Below are 25191 nucleotides of genomic sequence, written 5' to 3'. Positions count from 1 at the left end.
TACCCGACTCAGCTTCAACGAGTCAGAATGGCGTGACAACGAGAGACCGGTCCACCAAATCCACTATCTTCCTCCCTCAAACGCCCTTCCGTCCCTTCTGCGCTCCGCCGGGCCCTCTGCGCTCCGCCGGGCCCTCTGCGCTCCGCCGGGCCCCGGGAGAGGGGTCACTTTACGGACTTCACACACTTGACATTCACCGTGGAGCTGCCCTGGCGCCGTGGAAGCGTTCAGAGCAGATCACAGGGAGGAGATGAGAGAGCGTTTGTGCGAAAGATTAAACGCAGGGTCGGCGAGAGGCTGGCGCTGGCTAACGTGCTAACGCGCTAACGGGACGCGAGCGCGGGCATTCTGCAGGTATGAGGTGGCATTTTACTTATAGGGGCTTTTTTTATTACGGTCAGGACGCAACGGAGCCGATTCCTCCAAAACATTACAATAAATATATGTAAAGTAAACTGTTTTTAATCTTATTTACAACATAACTTCCTCAATAAATGTGGATTAGCTCCTTTGGTCTCTTTGGGATTCGTGTAATTAGGTCAGTAAAAGAAATAAAAACATATTTGTAAATCAGACGCGTGGAAAATTCCATTGAAATTATGTATTAAATCAGACACACACAAAAAACAACTATTGAATTTACTTTTGTTCTAAACACACTGGACGCCAACGCTAACTGTAAGCGCTTTGAATCCCTTTTTATATTCCGTTGCCTTGGAGATACTTTGGGGCAAAGTTCGAACGTGTGCTAAAACTGCCATAACAATAACTGAATTACAGAATAAATGAGCAATATCTTGTAAATCTTAAAAACGTTGCTGTATCTTTAATCTGACTTCGACCTTTCGCTCGACACATTTTTCTACATCTTTGGATAATAAGAAGCCTCGGTGTCTGATTTTCTACCTTCACGGCCACATAAAGGAGCGGTTTATCCTCGCATCACTCTCTCCGTTCAAGCGCCTCAGACGGTGGAGACAAGGTGAAGTGTCTTGCCCAAGGACACAAAGGCAGTATTGACCAGAGGACCCAGGGATCGAGGAGTCAACCTTGCACCCGCGAAGCATCAGATGAAATGTTGGGGAATATCACAGGAAATGCAATAAAATGGCCTTGCATTGGCTGACTGACCAATAATGGGACAAGAGGAAACATAAAGAAGACAAATTAAATACATACAATTCTTTACTTTTAGTCTGTATTAGGCATGACTGTGGTTTAATTATATGTGTAAACGTTTAAATACTCATCCCTCTTTCATTTTGTAAAGCATATTTTTGTGTCTAAAATGTGTAAAAAGGATATTTTTCATGAATCATTGTTATAATTTAAAGACACTGAAAACAGAGACGGATCAAATGTCAATAGCAGTTTGTGAACTGTCAGAAAATATTTAATTTGTTCATTTTTATGCATCGTTTCATCTTTATTTAGTCATTTAACTTTTTATATATAATATTTTGTACACATTTCTCTATCTTTTTTTTAAACTATGAGCCACATCTTCTTCATACAAAATTGATTTAAAACATTGATTTATTCATTTAAACTCTTCATGCATTAATTTCAGAATCATGATACTTTAGTCGCACCAGCCAAAAAATCCATAATAGAGAAGAAAAAAACACATATAAGTTGCACTGGAGTATGAAATGCGGTTGCAAGTGTGAAAATAACAAATAATATCACATATAAGTCGCTCTGGAGTATAAGTATATAAGTATAAGTCGCACCCCGGCCAAAACTATGAAAAAAGGTGCAACTTATAGTCTGGAAAATACGGTACTAAGTTGGTAAACCCTCAACTTAAAGATTCAAGATTGATTTGCATTTGTGCACCAACTATTTAGTCTATACATATTGTGCTAGACGCTTAAAAATAAATACATATGAATTAAGATAAATAATAAATACAGATAAATACAGATAAAATAAATAAAATAAATAAAATAAATAAAATAAATAAAATAAATAAAATAAATAAAAAAAAATAAAATAAAATACGGTGATTCTGTGTCCAAGTCTTTTTCGTGTATTTACTTAAACCGCATCACACATAATAACTGAACTATTACCAGCCACACAGTTCCTGCTTGGCGCTGGCTGTCTTGATGTCGCCCGCGCTCTTCGGCCCCCGTGCTCTCCGGCCCCCTGTCCTCCCTCTGGCTCTGCATCTCTTTGCAGATAACCGCTCTCCCAGCAGGGCAAACATTGACTTTACCAGTTTGATATTTCCCCTCCGCCTCGCAGTTTGAAATAGTCTCAGTGTGTCCTCAGTAAATCTAACAGACGAGCTGCATAATCAGTCGGCCGTTCCCTCCTCCCGCTCCCTGTGATATGCATGAACCTATTTTCATCGCTTTGAACTGTCCCAGATCGGAAAGCCGCAGTCGCAGCGCCGCGCGGCACGGAGCCTTGTATTTCAGAGCGTTACCGGAGCTCGCGGGCTTTTCCCCCTGTCATCTCGGCTCACCTGACGCCCCGCGCGCCCACGGCATCACCAGCAGGGGGTGATGAAGGCGCAAAAAACTAGACGAAAATGGAAGATAATGTCACATGTTCCAGCTTTTACGTAACGGTTGTTTTGCCTGAACTCTGGTTTTACAGTGAGACGAATATAAATAGATGGATTATCAAAGTATCAAAGAGGAAAATGCTCAACAAATCCAACGTCAAAGCTGTTTGTTTTGTCAGAGCTGTCAAAGGTAAGATGTAGTTTTGCAGTGAGACGTATGAATAAATGTATACACGAAGGACAAAAGCACAAAACAAGAAACAAGTGCAATAGTTCGACACGGTGAGACTGTACATTCAGAAGAGAACGACTTAGATTCCTTTAAAATAGTTATTTCCTGCTCCTTTTTTGTTTCTAAATGTTAAGTTGATGTTTATTTTTGTCTTTCTGGTCGAGTTCTGTTGTGTCTATTATTTTTTGTTTTGTTTTTAATTGAAAGAACATGAAGACAAATGAAGTGGTTGTTCAGAGACTTGTAATGCGCATACATAAAAGAATCTAATAAAGCGCCTCTCGTCTTCAGAGCCAGTGCCGCAGTGATGTGATAAACGCACACACACAAAACAGATTCTACAAAACCGGGACGGCCCCGTGTTCAAACTTTACAGACTGCTTGTCCTCACTGCAGTATGAAATATCAGACAGTGAATGCGTATTATGATTGTTTTATGACTGGAAACACGTGGTGAGTGACACCTCGGTCAATGGAAAATGGATGATCTTTGGCGCTGATGAACTACAATTCCAAGAGTCAAAATGAAATAAGACTAAACGGCGACGACGGCAAAGTCAAAGTAAATCATGTCTAAACACGTCTATTTCTTATTCTAATCTATTCTCTTCTTTTTAGCACAATTGACACTTGGTAAAACTGAGGAAGGAGTTGTGTTTGAATGGAAACCGATGTGTGAGAAGAGACGAGATTGAACCTACGCAGATTGGTTTGGAGCGATTGCAGAAAGTATTTAAATATCACTACTTTAGCGAGCCACTAGCACAACACGCCGCAGGATTCTTACTTGACTTTGCAGCTCGCACACTGTTCACAGTTTGATACAGTTGCAGTGAAATTGCATAATCTCCCTCTCATCATCTGAAACCGTCAGTTTTCATCATATTTTAACTACTACCCAGATCAGAAAGGACTGGCAGACAGGTGTATTATGATTATTATGACTAGTATGATTATTTTCTTTTCATTCATTTTCTACCGCTTTTTCCCTTTCAGGGTTGCGGGTGACTGGAGCCTATCCCAGTGACTTTGGGCCTTAGGCGGGGTACACCCTGGACAGTGGCCAACTCGTCGCAGGGTACTACAGGGTAATATGATTATTTTTAATTTTAGTTTATTTTATTTATTATATTATTTACGTATGTATTTATTCATTTTACTTTATTCATTTATTTTACTTATTGGCTCGTTATTTGCCGGTTTCTTTTTATTATGTTTTTGTCATTTTGTAATATATATATATATATATATATATATATATATATATATATATATATATATATATATATATATATTTAAACATTTTTATTTATTTGTTTATTACTCCACAAACCGCTTGGAATTTTAAATCTGAACACAACAGCCGACAGGAAACTGAAATTAGTGGGAGATTTATCAATAAAAATGTGGTAAATTTTTTTAAAAGTCCTCAATCGTCAATAGCAAAAAGAAAGGTATTCATATCATGGTTAAAATATGAAAAGATCAACAGACATGTTCTTAAAGCCTCTGAACAGGAGTTTAAATGGTATATTCCTCTGTCTACAGTTTATTATTACTTATGGTCCGAGTAAAACAAAACTACAGCGACATCGTCCCAAAGAACACAAAGCCGTTTACTCCAACAGGATCGTAAACAGACTGCTTTAACAGCTGTTGTATACAAAAACTGACATAATGAAGCTTCTATTCCAGTTCCCACATTTTTACATCTTAAATCAATAGTTTGGACTTCCTGGAAGATGGCGGCGTAGAGCGACTGTTTGGAGGCGTAGTGCGGACGCAACTGTTCGACTTTCCCCGTGGATATAATCAGTTTGTATCACGCGTTCACCTGGCGAGATTTGATACTCTACGTGAGATTCTACGTGACATTATGGAAAGATTTGACACTTATTTCGCAAACGTGTCGACGAAGGCCGTTACAAAGACAACTCGAACTGCACCAACGTTCACGGACTGGACCGACGTCATAATCAACACACGGAACATGGAAAAAATGTGCTAAAATTTGACAAATCTCATCGACTTTGGACTAATTGGGATGTTTGCTTTGGAGTTTGTGGGCCATAGTCTTCATTCTGACGTCTTTCTTTTAATCGTAAACATGATAAAAAAAACGTCAAGATTGAGGACCAACCCGCCAAATACAAAGTCGTGAGAGTCATTGAAGTCTGGATTAAAGTCTGGCAAAGTTAGAATCATTTACCGTATTTTCCGGAGTATAAGTCGCACCGGCTCAAAAAATTCATAATAAAGAAGAAAAAAAGTCACATTGTATAAGTTGCACTGGAGAATGAAATGTGGTTGCAAGTGTGTAAATAACAAATAATATCACATATAAGTCGCTCCGGAGTATAAGTATATAAATATAAGTATAAGTCGCACCCCGGCCAAAACTATGAAAAAAGGGGCGACTTATAGTCTGGATAATACGGTACACCCCAGAATGGCACATGTATCTGTACTTTAACGTAACTCGATCAAATCCAAGTCCCGCCCAAAGTCGTTGCGTTTGCTCTTCCGACGGCCGTTTCTTCCGTCAGCACATCCTGTCCTCAAACCTCAGTCCGTTTATGCCACGCCTTGACATTTGGCCGCACCCTCACACGGATGCTACGGCGAGAGCTACCGATCGACGCCGTCTTTTCCTGATTCTGATCGACAAGAACATCACCCCAATCTGTGGCACCAGGAGGTCTTTTGTTGGAGAATCTGTGGCACCACCAGGAGGTCTTTTGTTGGATAATCTGTGGCACCAGGAGGTCTTTTGTTGGAGAATCTGTGGCACCAGGAGGTCTTTTGTTGGAGAATCTGTGGCACCAGGAGGTCTTTTGTTGGATAATCTGTGGCACCAGGAGGTCTTTTGTTGGAGAATATGTGGCACCAGGAGGTCTTTTGTTGGAGAATCTGTGGCACCACCAGGAGGTCTTTTGTTGGAGAGTCTGTGGCACCAGGAGGTCTTTTGTTGGAAAATCTGTGGCACCAGGAGGTCTTTTGTTGGAGAATCTGTGGCACCAGGAGGTCTTTTGTTGGAGAATCTGTGGCACCAGGAGGTCTTTTGTTGGATAATCTGTGGCACCAGGAGGTCTTTTGTTGGAGAATCTGTGGCACCAGGAGGTCTTTTGTTGGAGAATCTGTGGCACCACCAGGAGGTCTTTTGTTGGATAATCTGTGGCACCAGGAGGTCTTTTGTTGGAGAATCTGTGGCACCAGGAGGTCTTTTGTTGGATAATCTGTGGCACCACCAGGAGGTCTTTTGTTGGAGAATCTGTGGCACCACCAGGAGGTCTTTTGTTGGAGAATCTGTGGCACCAGGAGGTCTTTTGTTGGATAATCTGTGGCACCACCAGGAGGTCTTTTGTTGGAGAATCTGTGGCACCACCAGGAGGTCTTTTGTTGGAGAATCTGTGGCACCAGGAGGTCTTTTGTTGGAGAATCTGTGGCACCAGGAGGTCTTTTGTTGGATAATCTGTGGCACCAGGAGGTCTTTTGTTGGAGAATATGTGGCACCAGGAGGTCTTTTGTTGGAGAATCTGTGGCACCACCAGGAGGTCTTTTGTTGGAGAGTCTGTGGCACCAGGAGGTCTTTTGTTGGAGAATCTGTGGCACCAGGAGGTCTTTTGTTGGAGAATCTGTGGCACCAGGAGGTCTTTTGTTGGAGAATCTGTGGCACCAGGAGGTCTTTTGTTGGATAATCTGTGGCACCAGGAGGTCTTTTGTTGGAGAATCTGTGGCACCAGGAGGTCTTTTGTTGGAGAATCTGTGGCACCAGGAGGTCTTTTGTTGGATAATCTGTGGCACCAGGAGGTCTTTTGTTGGAGAATCTGTGGCACCAGGAGGTCTTTTGTTGGAGAATCTGTGGCACCAGGAGGTCTTTTGTTGGATAATCTGTGGCACCAGGAGGTCTTTTGTTGGAGAATCTGTGGCACCAGGAGGTCTTTTGTTGGAGAATCTGTGGCACCACCAGGAGGTCTTTTGTTGGATAATCTGTGGCACCAGGAGGTCTTTTGTTGGAGAATCTGTGGCACCAGGAGGTCTTTTGTTGGAGAGTCTGTGGCACCAGGAGGTCTTTTGTTGGATAATCTGTGGCACCAGGAGGTCTTTTGTTGGAGAATCTGTGGCACCAGGAGGTCTTTTGTTGGATAATCTGTGGCACCACCAGGAGGTCTTTTGTTGGAGAATCTGTGGCACCACCAGGAGGTCTTTTGTTGGAGAATCTGTGGCACCAGGAGGTCTTTTGTTGGAGAATCTGTGGCACCAGGAGGTCTTTTGTTGGAGAATCTGTGGCACCAGGAGGTCTTTTGTTGGAGAATCTGTGGCACCAGGAGGTCTTTTGTTGGAGAATATGTGGCACCAGGAGGTCTTTTGTTGGAGAATCTGTGGCACCACCAGGAGGTCTTTTGTTGGAGAGTCTGTGGCACCAGGAGGTCTTTTGTTGGAGAATCTGTGGCACCAGGAGGTCTTTTGTTGGAGAATCTGTGGCACCAGGAGGTCTTTTGTTGGAGAATCTGTGGCACCAGGAGGTCTTTTGTTGGAGAATCTGTGGCACCAGGAGGTCTTTTGTTGGAGAATCTGTGGCACCAGGAGGTCTTTTGTTGGAGAATCTGTGGCACCAGGAGGTCTTTTGTTGGAGAATCTGTGGCACCAGGAGGTCTTTTGTTGGAGAATCTGTGGCACCAGGAGACAAACCATTTTTAGGTGTTTTGGGACTGTCCTGTTGCCCAGAAATATTAGACTGAAATCAAAAAAGAGCTTCAGACTGTTTCTGACGTTGTCATTCCATTTAATTTCTGAACTTTGTATTTGGGCCTGAAAACCCCTGCCATGGACACAATCAGTGGATACCTCTGGAGCATACTTTCCTCACGATCAGGGATTGGACGAACATGGTAAATGGACAAATTTAAAAATGGAAAGCATCACATTTGGACTTAAACTGATAAACTCGGGACTAAATTTGACGTTTATTTTGGAATTAATGTAACTCAGAAAGTTACAATTTGCATACAAAAATCACTTACTACGGCAACACATACACGGACAAATAACATCTACATGCTTTTCTCATATACATATTATTATAAAACTCTTTAAACATGGATATTTGAAAGTAGAAATTAACGTTTAAGCAAACCTAAACATCAAGGCTTCCGTTTAATATTTATTAATTAACGCAAATGTGCTTGTTTCCATGGGGAGAAACAAATGTATAGCGATAACATCTTCATGAAGACAAAGACGATTTATTTTGTTTCTTTGGACTTCTCATGCTTGACCATTGGAAACTGTTGTTACTGGAGTCTTTGGCAAACCTTTCCTGACTCTTATTTCTTATGATTTAACCTCCAAAGGCCAAACCCACAGCACTTTCCCCTCAGGCACATTGGCTCGCTCAAAGTCTGAGGTAAAAGGCTAAAATGTGCCTTATTCCCACTGGCCCGGGGGCCCGGGGCGGGTTTGGGGGCGGTGGGGACTCAACAAACTTCACTTTATTGTTGGTTTATTGTAAGTTAACACTGCTCAAAGCCCAAAACACAGACAAAGAAGTGGTGCACATACGACAAACTCACATGGACCATTTAAAAGTGAAGCAGAACCTAAAGTCTCGATGGACAAACTGGGATTAACCTCAGAATATCACCAAATATGAAATATCGCGGTGGTTTTGGCCAAAGAAAACCACACGAGTGAGCGATACATCAGGTTTAAAGACATTTGGTGCATTGTATTTGACGTGATTTACTTGGGAAATGATGGTGAAATCCTGATGTTGAGGTTTCACTGGACAAATCCTTGAGCCCACAATAGTGTTTACACATACTTTACCAATAATGATGCATTTTGTGATGAATATATATCATTTTAGAGTCAGCGAGATGTATTTTTTTTCTTCCTCTGTAACAAAAAAGCAAACTAACTAGATCTGACTCACAGATTGAGAGTCAAAACGTCGTGTCCAGATGACCACGACTGAAGCTTTTTCAACAACAAACTAACATTTCTAACCTGGAAGTTGAAAATAGTCGCGTGCTTTTCGTTACAAAGACTTAAAACCATTAGTATTTAGCTGCGACGTCAGTTAATCGTGCAAACTGTATTGTGGTCCACTTCGTTTTAAACATACTAATGACATGTTAAAGTAGAGTGACCAGATTTTCTGGACACACCCGGTTTGGAATGGGAAGTAATAATAAAAGTGTAAAAAAATGCAGGTAATTAAGTACATTTTTATGCACTCGGATAATTCACACGTCTTTCACGGCTCAGTATATAATCTGAGAGACTTTTATCCGTGCAATTTAGTGCTTTTTTGTGTGTTTTGGTTGTTCTAAAGCCAGATTTCCTCTAGTTTGGCTAAAGAAACGACATTATATTAATTCCATTACTGTTGAAAGGGCTCAAAGTGGTCAAAACTGGGACAAACTGGGACATGTCTTGAACAAAACTGGGACAAATCAATGGTTTTGGACACATCTGTTGGGACATGGGACACAGGGCTCTAAATAGGGACGTCTGGTCACCCCATGTTAAAGGTTCCATAGTCGTGCACCACCAGGCCACGTTACAGGTCGCGTCAGTGGAGAGGAGATAACACTTTGCTCTCCTCAGCGATCAGCATCTCATCGCGGCACTAACAATTATCTCCATATCGATAGTGAGAAAACAAAGGGAATGCTCCTCTACACATCCACTCTCAATCTGAATCCACTCAATCGCAACGGCACAAGAGAAATAGAAATATATGGGACAAATACTTGAACCCACAATAGTGTTTACACATACTTTACCAATAATTATACATTTTGTGACGAACATATACAATTTTAGGGCTAGTGAGTCTTTTTTTTTTCATCCTTTGTAACAAAAACGCAAACTTTCTATAACAAACTAACATTTCTCACCTGGAAGTTGAAAATCGTCACGTGCTTTTCGAGACAAAGACTTAAAACCATTATAATTTCAACGTCGTTTAAAACATACCGATGACACGTTAAAAGGTTCCATAGTTCGTGCACCGCCAGGCTACGTTACAGGTCGCGTCCGTGGAGAGGAGACAACGCTTTGCTCTCCACAGCGATCAGCATCTCATCAACGCCAACAATCATCTCCACATCGATTCTGAGAAAACAATCGCATCCACTCTCAATCTGAATCGACTCAATCGCAACCGCACAAGAGAAATATCTCAGACCCTGGGCAGTAACTTCCTGTTTGGACACCACATCACGCCCGCCCAGAAGCGATTTCAGGTTCTCTGCACACTCGGTGCCCTGCGCGGCGCCCTCCACGTCGTTCTTGACCTCCTGCTACCGCCGAATAAGACAAACCATCAGTCCGTTCGATTGCCCTTCCGATTTGACACCGCGCTGTCGGCCTCTCGACAGAAACAGACTTCCCAAAATCCAAAAAGACTCCTTCCTCGTTAAAGACATTTCAGAACCCAAACGACAGGGAATTAGAAGTTATGCAGGTGAAAACTCGGCGCATTTATGACGTCTAGATGAGGAAAATTGAGTAAACGACAGAAGAAAACCAGGTAAACAACAGACAAGTAAACAACAGAAGAAAACCAGGTAAACGGCAGAAGAAAACCAGGTAAACGGCAGAAGAAAACCAGGTAAACAACAGAAGAAAACCAGGTAAACGGCAGAAGAAAACCAGGTAAACAACAGCGGAAAACCAGGTAAACGACAGCGGAAAACCAGGTAAACGACAGAAGAAAATCAGGTAAACGACAGCGGAAAACCAGGTAAACGACAGAAGAAAATCAGGTAAACGACAGCGGAAAACCAGGTAAACGACAGAAGAAAATCAGGTAAACGACAGAAGAAAACCAGGTAAACGACAGCGGAAAACCAGGTAAACGACAGCGGAAAACCAGGTAAACGACAGCGGAAAACCAGGTAAACGACAGAAGAAAACCAGGTAAACGACAGCGGAAAACCAGGTAAACGACAGCGGAAAACCAGGTAAACGACAGAAGAAAATCAGGTAAACGACAGAAGAAAACCAGGTAAAAGACAGCGGAAAACCAGGTAAACGACAGCGGAAAACCAGGTAAACGACAGCGGAAAACCAGGTAAACGACAGCGGAAAACCAGGTAAACGACAAAAGAAAACCAGGTAAACGACAGAAGAAAACCAGGTAAACGACAGAAGAAAACCAGGTAAACGACAGAGGAAAACCAGGTAAACGACAGAGGAAAACCAGGTAAACGACAGAAGAAAACCAGGTAAACGACAGAAGAAAACCAGGTAAACGACAGAGGAAAACCAGGTAAACGACAGAAGAAAAACAGGTAAACGACAAGAAAACCAGGTAAACGACAGAAGAAAACCAGGTAAACGACAGAAGAAAACCAGGTAAACGACAGAGGAAAACCAGGTAAACGACAGAGGAAAACCAGGTAAACGACAGAGGAAAACCAGGTAAACGACAAGAAAACCAGGTAAACGACAGAAGAAAACCAGGTAAACGACAGAAGAAAACCAGGTAAACGACAGAGGAAAACCAGGTAAACGACAGAAGAAAACCAGGTAAACGACAGAGGAAAACCAGGTAAACGACAGAAGAAAACCAGGTAAACGACAGAAGAAAACCAGGTAAACGACAGAGGAAAACCAGGTAAACGACAAGAAAACCAGGTAAACGACAGAAGAAAACCAGGTAAACGACAGAGGAAAACCAGGTAAACGACAGAAGAAAACCAGGTAAACGACAGAGGAAAACCAGGTAAACGACAGAGGAAAACCAGGTAAACGACAGAGGAAAACCAGGTAAACGACAAGAAAACCAGGTAAACAACAGAAGAAAACCAGGTAAACGACAGAGGAAAACCAGGTAAACGACAGAGGAAAACCAGGTAAACGACAGAGGAAAACCAGGTAAACGACAAGAAAACCAGGTAAACAACAGAAGAAAACCAGGTAAACGACAGAGGAAAACCAGGTAAACGACAGAAGAAAACCAGGTAAACGACAGAGGAAAAACAGGTAAACGACAGAGGAAAACCAGGTAAACGACAAGAAAACCAGGTAAACGACAGAGGAAAACCAGGTAAACGACAAGAAAACCAGGTAAACAACAGAAGAAAACCAGGTAAACGACAGAGGAAAACCAGGTAAACGACAGAGGAAAACCAGGTAAACAACAGAAGAAAACCAGGTAAACAACAGAAGAAAACCAGGTAAACAACAGAAGAAAACCAGGTAAACGACAGAGGAAAACCAGGTAAACGACAGAAGAAAACCAGGTAAACGACAGAGGAAAAACAGGTAAACGACAGAAGAAAACCAGGTAAACGACAGAGGAAAACCGGGTAAACGACAGAAGAAAACCAGGTAAACGACAGAAGAAAACCAGGTAAACGACAGAGGAAAACCAGGTAAACGACAAGAAAACCAGGTAAACAACAGAAGAAAACCAGGTAAACAACAGAGGAAAAACAGGTAAACGACAAGAAAACCAGGTAAACGACAGAGGAAAACCGGGTAAACGACAGAAGAAAACCAGGTAAACGACAGAGGAAAACCGGGTAAACGACAGAAGAAAACCAGGTAAACGACAGCGGAAAACCAGGTAAACGACAGAAGAAAACCAGGTAAACGACAAGAAAACCAGGTAAACGACAGAGGAAAACCGGGTAAACGACAGAGGAAAACCAGGTAAACGACAGAGGAAAACCAGGTAAACGACAGAGGAAAACCAGGTAAACGACAGAAGAAAACCAGGTAAACGACAGAAGAAAACCAGGTAAACGACAGAAGAAAACCAGGTAAACGACAGAAGAAAACCAGGTAAACGACAGAGGAAAACCAGGTAAACGACAGCGGAAAACCAGGTAAACGACAGAAGAAAACCAGGTAAACGACAAGAAAACCAGGTAAACAACAGAGGAAAACCAGGTAAACGACAGAAGAAAACCAGGTAAACGACAAGAAAACCAGGTAAACAACAGAGGAAAACCAGGTAAACGACAAGAAAACCAGGTAAATGACAGAAGAAAACCAGGTAAACGACAGAAGAAAACCAGGTAAACGACAGAGGAAAACCAGGTAAACGACAGAGAAAAACCAGGTAAACAACAGAAGAAAACCAGGTGAACGACAGAAGAAAACCAGGTAAACGACAGAGGAAAACCAGGTAAACGACAGAGGAAAACCAGGTAAACGACAGCGGAAAACCAGGTAAACGACAGAAGAAAACCAGGTAAACGACAGAGGAAAACCAGGTAAACGACAGAAGAAAACCAGGTAAACGACAGAGGAAAACCAGGTAAACGACAGAGGAAAACCAGGTAAACGACAGAGGAAAACCAGGTAAACGACAAGAAAACCAGGTAAACAACAGAAGAAAACCAGGTAAACGACAGAAGAAAACCAGGTAAACGACAGAGGAAAACCAGGTAAACGACAGAGGAAAACCAGGTAAACGACAAGAAAACCAGGTAAACAACAGAAGAAAACCAGGTAAACGACAGAGGAAAACCAGGTAAACGACAGAGGAAAACCAGGTAAACGACAGAGGAAAACCAGGTAAACGACAAGAAAACCAGGTAAACAACAGAAGAAAACCAGGTAAACGACAGAGGAAAACCAGGTAAACGACAGAGGAAAACCAGGTAAACAACAGAAGAAAACCAGGTAAACGACAGAAGAAAACCAGGTAAACGACAAGAAAACCAGGTAAAAAACAGAAGAAAACCAGGTAAACGACAGAGGAAAACCAGGTAAACGACAGAAGAAAACCAGGTAAACGACAGAAGAAAACCAGGTAAACGACAGAGGAAAACCGGGTAAACGACAGAAGAAAACCAGGTAAACGACAGAAGAAAACCAGGTAAACGACAGAGGAAAACCAGGTAAACGACAAGAAAACCAGGTAAACAACAGAAGAAAACCAGGTAAACAACAGAGGAAAAACAGGTAAACGACAAGAAAACCAGGTAAACGACAGAGGAAAACCGGGTAAACGACAGAAGAAAACCAGGTAAACAACAGAGGAAAAACAGGTAAACGACAGAAGAAAACCAGGTAAACGACAGAGGAAAACCGGGTAAACGACAGAAGAAAACCAGGTAAACGACAGAAGAAAACCAGGTAAACAACAGAAGAAAACCAGGTAAACGACAGAAGAAAACCAGGTAAACGACAAGAAAACCAGGTAAACGAGAGAGGAAAACCAGCTAAACGACAGAAGAAAACCAGGTAAACGACAGAAGAAAACCAGGTAAACGACAAGAAAACCAGGTAAACGAGAGAGGAAAACCAGCTAAACGACAGAAGAAAACCAGGTAAACGACAGAAGAAAACCAGGTAAACGACAAGAAAACCAGGTAAACAACAGAAGAAAAACAGGTAAACGACAATAAAACCAGGTAAACGACAGAGGAAAACCAGGTAAACGGCAGAAGAAAACCAGGTAAACGACAGAGGAAAACCAGGTAAACGACAGAGGAAAACCAGGTAAACGACAGAGGAAAACCAGGTAAACGACAGAGGAAAACCAGTTAAATGACAGCGGAAAACCAGGTAAACGACAGAAGAAAACCATTTAAACGACAGAAGAAAACCAGGTAAACGACAATAAAACCAGGTAAACGACAGAGGAAAACCAGGTAAACGACAGAAGAAAACCAGGTAAACGACAAGAAAACCAGGTAAACAACAGAAGAAAAACAGGTAAACGACAAGAAAACCAGGTAAACGACAGAGGAAAACCAGGTAAACGACAGAAGAAAACCAGGTAAACGACAAGAAAACCAGGTAAACGAGAGAGGAAAACCAGCTAAACGACAGAAGAAAACCAGGTAAACGACAGAAGAAAACCAGGTAAACGACAAGAAAACCAGGTAAACAACAGAAGAAAAACAGGTAAACGACAATAAAACCAGGTAAACGACAGAGGAAAACCAGGTAAACGGCAGAAGAAAACCAGGTAAACGACAGAGGAAAACCAGGTAAACGACAGAAGAAAACCAGGTAAACGACAGAAGAAAACCAGGTAAACGACAGAAGAAAAACAGGTAAACGACAATAAAACCAGGTAAACGACAGAGGAAAACCAGGTAAACGGCAGAAGAAAACCAGGTAAACGGCAGAAGAAAACCAGGTAAACGACAGAGGAAAACCAGGTAAACGACAGAAGAAAACCAGGTAAACGACAGAAGAAAACCAGGTAAACGACAGAGGAAAACCGGGTAAACGACAGAAGAAAACCAGGTAAACGACAGAAGAAAACCAGGTAAACGACAGAGGAAAACCAGGTAAACGACAAGAAAACCAGGTAAACAACAGAAGAAAACCAGGTAAACAACAGAGGAAAAACAGGTAAACGACAAGAAAACCAGGTAAACGACAGAGGAAAACCGGGTAAACGACAGAAGAAAACCAGGTAAACGACAGAAGAAAACCAGGTAAACGACAGAGGAAAACCAGGTAAACGACAAGAAAACCAGGTAAACAACAGAGGAAAACCAGGTAAACGACAGAAGAAAACCAGGTAAACGACAGAAGAAAACCAGGTAAATGACAAGAAAACCAGGTAAACAACAGAGGAAAACCAGGTAAACGACAGAAGAAAACCAGGTAAATGACAAGAAAACCAGGTAAACAACAGAGGAAAAACAGGTAAACGACAATAAAACCAGGTAAACGACAGAGGAAAACCAGCTAAACGACAGAAGAAAACCAGGTAAACCACAGAAGAAAACCAGGTAAACGACAAGAAAACCAGGTAAACAACAGAAGAAAAACAGGTAAACGACAATAAAACCAGGTAAACGACAGAGGAAAACCAGGTAAACGGCAGAAGAAAACCAGGTTAACGACAGAGGAAAACCAGGTAAACGACAGAGGAAAACCAGGTAAACGACAGAGGAAAACCAGGTAAACGACAGAGGAAAACCAGGTAAACGACAGAAGAAAACCAGGTAAACGACAATAAAACCAGGTAAACGACAGAGGAAAACCAGGTAAACGACAGAAGAAAACCAGGTAAACGACAAGAAAACCAGGTAAACAACAGAAGAAAAACAGGTAAACGACAATAAAACCAGGTAAACGACAGAGGAAAACCAGGTAAACGACAGAAGAAAACCAGGTAAACGACAAGAAAACCAGGTAAACGAGAGAGGAAAACCAGCTAAACGACAGAAGAAAACCAGGTAAACGACAGAAGAAAACCAGGTAAACGACAAGAAAACCAGGTAAACAACAGAAGAAAAACAGGTAAACGACAATAAAACCAGGTAAACGACAGAGGAAAACCAGGTAAACGGCAGAAGAAAACCAGGTAAACGACAAGAAAACCAGGTAAACGACAGAGGAAAACCGGGTAAACGACAGCGGAAAACCAGGTAAACGACAGCGGAAAACCAGGTAAACGACAGAGGAAAACCAGGTAAACAACAAGAAAACCAGGTAAACAACAGAGGAAAAACAGGTAAACGACAATAAAACCAGGTAAACGACAGCGGAAAACCAGGTAAACGACAGAGGAAAACCAGGTAAACGACAGCGGAAAACCAGGTAAACGACAGAAGAAAACCAGGTAAACGACAAGAAAACCAGGTAAACAACAGAGGAAAAACAGGTAAACGACAATAAAACCAGGTAAACGACAGCGGAAAACCAGGTAAACGACAGAGGAAAACCAGGTAAACAACAAGAAAACTAGGTAAACAACAGAGGAAAAACAGGTAAACGACAATAAAACCAGGTAAACGACAGCGGAAAACCAGGTAAACGACAGAAGAAAACCAGGTAAACGACAGAAGAAAACCAGGTAAACGACAGAAGAAAACCAGGTAAACGACAGAGGAAAAACAGGTAAACGACGTCACACTGAAGCCGCACTTGAACTCATTACAGTCTTTCCTTGTATAAGACGTTCCTGAGTTTAACATATGGTTAATTTGAGTGAGAAAAAAAGCTGCATGAGCAAAGTAATTAGGTCAGTCGTTTTGCCCGTAATTCTGCCTTTCAGTTTGGATATTTGCATTTTGATGTGTTTTTTAGTTTTAGGCTCGGAATTTGATGAGAAAAACAATACGTACTTATTTGGTTACAATTAATTTTTAGTTTAAAAAAGCCTACATATAAATATAAATATAAAGGCTAAAAGCAGGTCAAGTCGGCTGTGAAATGTTAATATTGTCTTTAGAGGTGATCAAAATACAATGTGCAACTCAAATTTTAATACATTTATTAAATCAATATCATATTTACTTTACAAATACATTTTCTTCTAGACAAGTTGAGATAAATTAAAATGTTGATAAATGTATTAAATCAATGTATTATTTACTTTACAAATTAATTTTCTTCTCAACAAATCGAGATAAAACCAAATTTTGATAAATGTATTCAATCGATTTATCATTTACTTATCAATGTACTTACTTTCTAAACATCTGTAATTGGATAAATACAATAAAACACTGTGAAATATTGCACATCGTCATGGAGACAAGCGTCAAGTGCACTGTAAATCGACTGTTACTAAACAAACCTACAGTGCATGACATTAGCTGCTTAGTGGAGCCTTTGTCAGAATGTGACTGCTTTTGCATGTTTCATACCAGCTACTTTAAATTTAAATAGATTTCCCCTCGCCGCCATCGCCGCCCCTCGCCATCGCCGCCATCGCCGCCCCTCGCCATCGCCGCCATCGCCGCCCCTCGCCATCGCCGCCCCTCGCCGCCATCGCCCCTCGCTGCTCTGATCATTATCACAGCGACGCGGAGAGAGCCGCCCCGCTGACATTTAAAGACTAACAGGTGATTTACTATGTAACGCCAACACTACCAGGCACTCGCCAATTTCAAAGTTTCGCAGGCTATAATTTGCCGGCTGCGACTCCGTTCCCCCCGCCTGCCCCCCAGCCCCGCCCACCCACGCGCCAGGACGAAAAACAAACGGAAAAAGGGATCATTTCTGGGCCGTTTTGCACCAGCCCATTTGCATATAGAGCAGAAGTGAGACGAGATCCAATCGCCCCGGCGTTAATGCCGGGAGAGGAGCGCGGTGATGATATGGCTTTATGGGAACACTTGTGGGAGGAATAAGGGGGCAGGAGGGAATGAAAAGGGAGTCCGCGAAAGGCAAATAAAGCTGTTTCTGCGTGCGTCAGGAATCCGCGGGAAAAAAGACGGCGTCGTAATGTGTGACTTTAACGTCTCGCAGTCCAAGGTGATTCATTGACTTAGAGGAAGTGTTGTCGAGATTTGATTTAGACACAAAGGGAAAAGGCTCAGTCTGGTTTAATGGTGATAATATCAACGGAATGTGTGATATTTATGTTCAGTTAACGCTAAATAAGTGCGGTTTCTTTCTAGTCGTGGTTTCTGCGCTGTATTCAGACGAGGTTAAACTCAGAGGACTTATTTACAGTTTGGAGATCTGCACAAATGTAGTTTAAATGTTAGTCATGACTAGTAAGTGTAGGACTCTTTTTGTCAGACCAGTATTTTTGTACAGTGCATTTGTACAGATATCATACTGAAAATAACCACTCTCATGACCTCTTAGTTTAACCTCTTCTTAATGTACTCTCGTTTGACATTTATCACATCCATTTTCTATCATTATTACACAGATCTGCAATATTGTGAAACTATCCTATATTGGATGTCTTCAGACTAGTTTATTTTATCTAGGTGACCTGCCAGGAGCAACGGGTGACCACAATGACACAAAAACACTGGTCTGACAAAAGGATTATAATTATAGGATGATAATTAACTTTCGAATCATTAGTAACATTTAAACTGGACATATGGTGCATATGTACAGATATCATACTGAAATAAATCACACTCATGACCTCTTAGTTTAACCTCTTCTCAATATACCGTTGTTTGGAAACACGTTTATTTTGTATTATCATTACACAGATCTGCAATATTGTGAGACTATCCTATATTGTATGTCTTCAGACTAGTCTATCTTATTTGGGTGACCTGCGAGGAGCGACGGGTGACCACAACGCAGCGGTCAGGAGCGCCGGCCAGACACGAGACATCCAAACATCCCAAGGAAAACGCCACAAATGTTAAAAACGACCGACATTTTGCCTGTCGCAGCCAGACGTTTCCTCGAACCAAAAGCAGGAAAAGTTCAAACCGCTAACTTAATTATCTCCAATAGGCAGTTGAGTCGTCATCGTGCGATTTGCTGCTGCGCCTGTGATATTGATTCTGATTTGCACAGAAGTTGGTCGCGGTGGAAATCCATGTTAATTTACACCCGACAGCAATGTCTGCATGTCACGGGCACAAACTGGGAATGAGTGAACAAAACGCCATGTTTTTGTCACGCAATTAGCACAGAGTTCGAGCATTGATGCGATGGCGCCGGGAGTCAAGGGCAGGTGCCAGATTGGGCAAAAGTCACGCCAACTCTTTCAGAAAGAAAGTTAATCCTCACAAATCGTGTGACTTTGAGGACTCTATAATAATTACTATATCAACTACAGTAGATGAGAGAAGGAACAGTACTTTTAGAGTCAATCGTCATCATGGATACAGTTTTCTTGCCCTAGTGGAGGATTGTTTTGTCATTTTTATCGTTTTGATTGTATGATAAGATTAGGGCGTTTGTGAAACACACATTTTTCTTTGTTTTAAGATATTTCCTGGCGAGTATTTTTAAGCACAACTAATTCGTCGAGTCACATACCGATGTCGTTTTCATGGCGTTTCTTCAGAAAAGTAAAGAGATCGAAATACTGCAGGCGGTGCTAGCTGCCGTTAGCATTCTTGGATATTTACACGACTATGGGCTGTACTTAAAGGTCTGCCTCTATTTGGGACAATATAAATCCTTAAGTCCACCTTCGCATTCGTGGTTGGTAAACCGTGGATGATTGAGAAGCTCTTCGACAATGAAATTAACGTTTTTTTCTGTTTCTAGACCACCGAACGATGCCGGCACGCGATACCATCACCACGGAGACGAGCGGGTCGTGCACCGCTCCTTTTAAACCAAAACGACATGCTCACCCGTCTTGGCCTCCACGGAGAAGTAGGGCTGCCCGTGCAGGATGCTGTAGACCACCCGCGCGCTGTTGCCGTAGGTGGGGTCGTCGGCGTCTGTGGCGGTCACCTGCGTCACGTACGTCCCTGCAGACACACACACACACGATTGACTTTACCCGACTTTACCCATGTCCTCCCGCGAGGCACACGGGCTCTTTCAAGTTCAGCGGCTCAGCCAATCGGATCAACCTCAAACGGATGATCGATTGAGTCCAACCTCGTGGAAGATGGTGGTTTTAAGGCTCTACAATGATTATGTGTACACTTTCTTCTTTATTATTAAGAGGTATGCACTTTTGTCTGGTATTTGTACAAATCTAGCACATGCATAGAATCATAGTTTACGTTTTGTTCGTTGTAGACCGTAATATTGATCTCGGACAGCGTAGCGGACCGAATGGAAACGGGCCCATTGACTTGGCGCTGAGCCCCTGATGTTGACCTGCCTCTTCATCGTGGCATTTCACAATAACAACCGAGCACTTGATCCTCAAACGCAGGACAACAAGGGGTCACTCACACACGCGCGGAGCAATCTAAACACGACTCGTAAGCCCGCCGTGACGGGGAAAACAACTTTAACTGCGCGTAAAAGAGCGAAAACGTCCATTGTATTCGTCGTTTTATTTGTCGTTGTCTGTGTGATCATTCATATTTCGAAGGTAGTTTTCTGGAGACCGTTTTAGAAATCAAGACGTGACCACCTCTGTCCAGAAGTCATCGTCAATACTGGTCTGAGACGCTCTAATTGACACTGCCCTGCACTGGGTGGTCCACCTTCATTTTAAAAAACACAGATCGCTAGTTTGAAGACAGAGAGATGCACATTTTAAGCAGGAAGAAGGGCTGGTTTGAAAAGGTGTGAGCGAAGTCTTTTCCAAACAGAGATGGCGGACTGAGATGCGATACACCTCATGATAGCACGCCCCATAAACCTTGGCCACGGCAGAAATCGAGCTACAGCTGTGAGAGAGGCTGGCAGAGAACACTCGGATGGATGATTCCTCGTTTGGGGCAGGACCAATCAAGCGCCCGGGACGACATTCAAGCTCCAGCCGCAGAGTCTTGGTCAGAAGCGTCAAACTACGGACGGCGGACGAACCAATTGCGCAATTAACGCCCAACACGGTCTGGGAATCGAACCCGAAATAAATCATGATTAAATACTGTCTTTAATATGTCATGTGTCATAGTGATTTCTGATTTCTTGGTAAAATAAGGACACGTTCAGCATGGAAATGTTGAAACACCACTGTCAGGTGCAGGGTGTTTTAAAGCCGTGTTCCATTTAGAAAGCATTAACACAGCGGGTCTCAAATGTCAGACTTCTATTGGATTGGACACTCTGCTCTCTGTCTGTAAAGTCTCCAGTTTTGCTTTTAAAAGGTTTTCTCTGCTACTTTTTTTAGCCCTTAAATACGAAACCAGGAAGCGTAAACCCTTAATGTCTCCAGTACAATCCTATTTAATTTGGTCACGCCCAAAATCACAACAGCAGGAGCAAAGTTTAGACCATCTCCTTGTACTTGGACACTGGATTTGAACCACAGTGTCTTTTGTATGTGACATGTTTTGAGCATTGTTTCCATGGAGACAAATCAATGGCGGACCCACCGATAAAACATGTCGTGCACCGTTAACATTCAGTGTAAAATAAATGACATGTGCTTCTTTGGACGCAAGAGGATTGTTTATTCTTGGTGATTGATTTGGGAATTTACAAAAAACAAAATATGAAAAAGTGAAAAACACATTATTCTTTAATTTTGTTCGTTATTTTCACATTGACAACCACAAGAGGGCGCTCTAGGCTCTAAGCGACGCAGAAGAAGAATCTGCACTTCCTCTTTCTCTGGAGTTTGTGGAGTTGTTTAGAAGTGACACAGAGGAAGAAGAATTCAATGGATTTAGTGATTTGGCGTAAAACTGATGCTTTGGTAAACTTGTTAGCATGTTCTTTATGCTATAGTTATCTGAATAACTGTTCATATGTTACGTTAACATACCAGACACTTACCACAGTTCTGTCTGTGCCTCATGTAGCTGAAGGTGTTAGCGTTAGCATACCTCATGTAGCTGAAGGTGTTAGCGTTAGCATACGTACACCTATTCACCATGTTCTCTCATCTGTTATTATTTTAAACTGTATTTCAAGATGAATTGTCTGTTCTTGGTCTTGGATTTGATCAAATACATTTCCCCCAAAATATTATACTCCAGTGCGACTTGTATATGTTTTTTTCTTCTCTATTATGCATTTAATTGGCTGGTGCAATCTATACTCCGGAGCGACCTATATTCTGGAAAATACGCTAATTGTTTTTCCTAAATTATAAAACTATGAAACCCAACAGTGAAAACCTCATCCACATGTATGTGTTTAGGGGGGAAAGTAGTGGGGAGTACAGGGATCCCGCCGTGTCAGCGTAATTACTTCACAGCTTCCGAGCGTCGCCGTGGAGACTGTCAAACAGATGGGCAGGTATTTTACATTCACTGTTTCTTTTGCGCGTGTTTGTGTTCAATTTATCGAGCGTGTGCAGTTCATTCAGGACTTTATCGTATTTGCTGCGGATGACAATAATAATCCCCTGCGTTGTGAGCCGCGCTCGTTGAAATGTCAATAGAAATGTCAAAGGTCGATACAGGAACGTGGATAAACTGAGAACAACGTGTTGCGGGAAGCAGATTTATCATAATTCCTCGCCAAATGCTGCGTTGCTGTCGCCGTCGCTGGTCGTCGTTGCGTCGCTAGCCACGCGCCGTCTAATAGTGTCATTGGGTTATCGTTGCGTTGCTACAAACCCCCGTATTTTCGCCGATAACGACTTAAATTTCGTCGGGAAAAGCTAGCGCACGTTAGCGTTGGTTATTTCCAGTTCAATCATTGTCGAGATCGTAAATATCATGTTTTCTGTGCATGACGCATCTAATAAACTGATGCGTTACAAAGTGTAGAGTTAAATAAAGTCGTTTTTGGTTTATTCTAGCTTTAGCCGCGCCGCAGACTTGGAATCGCTAACCGTCGTTTCGCAGACGTTTTATGATTCAACTTTTGTGTGCGTTTGTGTTTATCATTTATACAAAAGGTCAAGCAATTCTGATCAAATGTGACGGTGAGAAAACGTAATAATAAAATCCTCTGCCCTTTCAATGACACATCTTTGCTCGTGTTATTTTGAACCTGGAAATGCTACGCCGCGCTCACACCGGCGCGCTTCCCCTCGTTGCTTATTGAGCCGATAAGTCTAATACATTAGCGCCTCTGGACTGTGCGGGGTGAGATGGGGCGGGGGCCAGCACTTAGGGGCCGCGTCGCGTTGAATGTTTAAAGGGCCCGGGGCGGTGCGCGGCGAGGTCCGGAGAGCGGTCTATTCCAGGTGACGATCCCCGCATCCCACTCCGAGGTGCGAGACGTGACGCCGGACCCATCCAAGTCGGTTAAACGTGTGACAAACGCAGAGAGGTGAGCGTCGCCGGCAAAGGTCGGTCGGCCGCCGGGCGCGGTGAACGGGGGCCAAACTCCGGGCGAGGTAAAGCCGTGGACGCCTCGAGCTTTGAAACGAAGGAACAGAAAGTGAAACGCGCCAATGTTTCGATGTGGTCGTTGACAAAGATTGAGAACGTCTTCGGCGGGTGAGATGAACCACCAAATGGAAGGTTGGTGGTTCAAACCTCCCCTTGCGAACTTGTTTAATTCATTGTCACCGTCTTACTGCAATCTAGGTTTGTTGTAGTTACGCCGATTGAACAGGAAGAGAGACCGAAAGACCCAACGGTTCTGAGGCCCAGCCCGGAGACCCACGGCAACGACACGCTTCAGTGCGAGTGCACACGAGGGCGCCGGCCGGGAGGCTAAACATGTGAAAAGTGATAAGGTAAAACATCCAGGCAGCAGCGTAAAGCGGCGTTCAGCAATATCCCCGCAGTACAGTCGATTGAATCAGATAAAACACAGCCCATTTTGAATTATTTCCTGAACTGGCAACAAAGAAGACAAAGAAGAGCGTTGTAACCAAGACAATCGACTGCAATTGTGGCGTTTCTTTCCATTTTAGCCAGTTAGCGCTTGTGGATAAAGCTGTACGAGGGCTTGTAGCTGCTTTCCAACACGAGTCAGGAAGATGATTTAGCTTGGACCGGGCGCAGTTCGTCAAGTAACGCAGAATATGATCCAAACCAACCAGGCGTCCTTTCTGTCCCTCCACGACTCGGAAATAACTGTCTCTCGCAGTCGTTTTCATGCAGTTTTTCTATGTTTTTGGTCTTTTTTGATAATGTCTGGGAATGGGAAAATGTCGAAAGTGTCAGGCAGTTATTTCCCAGTGATTGACTGTATAATTGTCTCACTTCACTGCTTTTACTGTACATCGCATGGTGTTCAGAGCGTGTATTTTGACTGAAATTAAAATCAGGCACAGACTCTTTAAAGTACCGGCGCTGCACTTTTCTAAAACGCTCCCGTGCTTGACTGAAGTCTGCGTCGCGTCCTGAGAAGTGTGAGGTGAAGTGTGCGGTGAAGTGCAGATCAGAATCCAGAGACACTTCAGCTCCTCGTGGTGAACAAGCGCTCGTCCTCAGACAGAGCGAACCGCCTTTCTTTGCAGTTCGCTCCGTTAGCGTTAGTGACATTATCATCTTTTTTTCGCTGGCACTAATATAACACTGCCAAACGATTTAATTTCCACCCGGCGTGTTCTGATATTCCAGACCCTGCAGTCTCGTATCTTTACACAGTCACTTTAATGGAGGAGAGTTGTGCGAACCCAAAGAGACAGAGCGTTTATCTTCAATCGACTTTTATTAAAATGTTCTATTATTATAAGAATGAATTATTCAACGTCGAACGGAATAATTGTTGCAGTGAGAGAGTGGAATGCTCTATAGAATCTGCCTTTAAACGCTGTGATTAGTGCATCGGTCCTAATGAGCAGCGTCCCAATCTGAATTTAGCCAAATGTTAGAATTCATTTTCAATCAATCAGATTTGGCAAGTTCTTCATTAAAATTGTTGAATTCTCTCAAATTTAACAAGTGGCTTTAAGTACTTCTCAGTTTAAAAGTAGATGCAAGTTTGACTGTTTCTCTGGTTTATTCTAAGGAAGATAAACCGTGATTGTTTTAGCTCATAATCATATAAAAATAACAGTTTTTACATATTTTCTGGACTATAAGTCGCACCTTTTTTCATAGTTTTGGCCGGTGTGCGACTTATACTTATATTTATACTTATATACTTGTGATATGTGATATTATTTGTTATTTTCACACTTGCAACCGCATTTCATACTCCAGTGCGACTTATATATGTTTTTTCCTTCTCTATTATGCATTTTGTGGCTGGTGCGACTTATACTCCAGAAAACACGGTACATAATAAATCATATAATAATAATCACAAT

The 25191-nt window shown here is 42.4% G+C and overlaps 1 protein-coding gene across 1 annotated transcript in view; it reads right to left on the bottom strand.

Moving 5' to 3' along the window:
• The window catches only part of LOC140364321 (cadherin-12-like), a 297054-nt gene that overhangs the window by 198039 nt on the left and 73824 nt on the right, over positions 1-25191 (bottom strand). Inside the window, exon 3 of the mRNA XM_072450418.1 lies at positions 19754-19873. Within this exon, the coding sequence (XP_072306519.1) occupies positions 19754-19873 (120 nt within the window). The remainder of the gene's footprint in view (positions 1-19753; positions 19874-25191) is intronic.

This window comes from Eucyclogobius newberryi, unplaced genomic scaffold (genome assembly GCF_026437365.1).
Source record: "Eucyclogobius newberryi isolate DKJ021-1_F unplaced genomic scaffold, fEucNew1.0.hap1 SCAF_18, whole genome shotgun sequence".
NCBI lineage: Eukaryota > Metazoa > Chordata > Actinopteri > Gobiiformes > Gobiidae > Eucyclogobius > Eucyclogobius newberryi.
The sequence above is the reverse complement of the archived record's forward strand: the minus strand, read 5'-3'. Positions and strand labels throughout refer to the sequence as shown.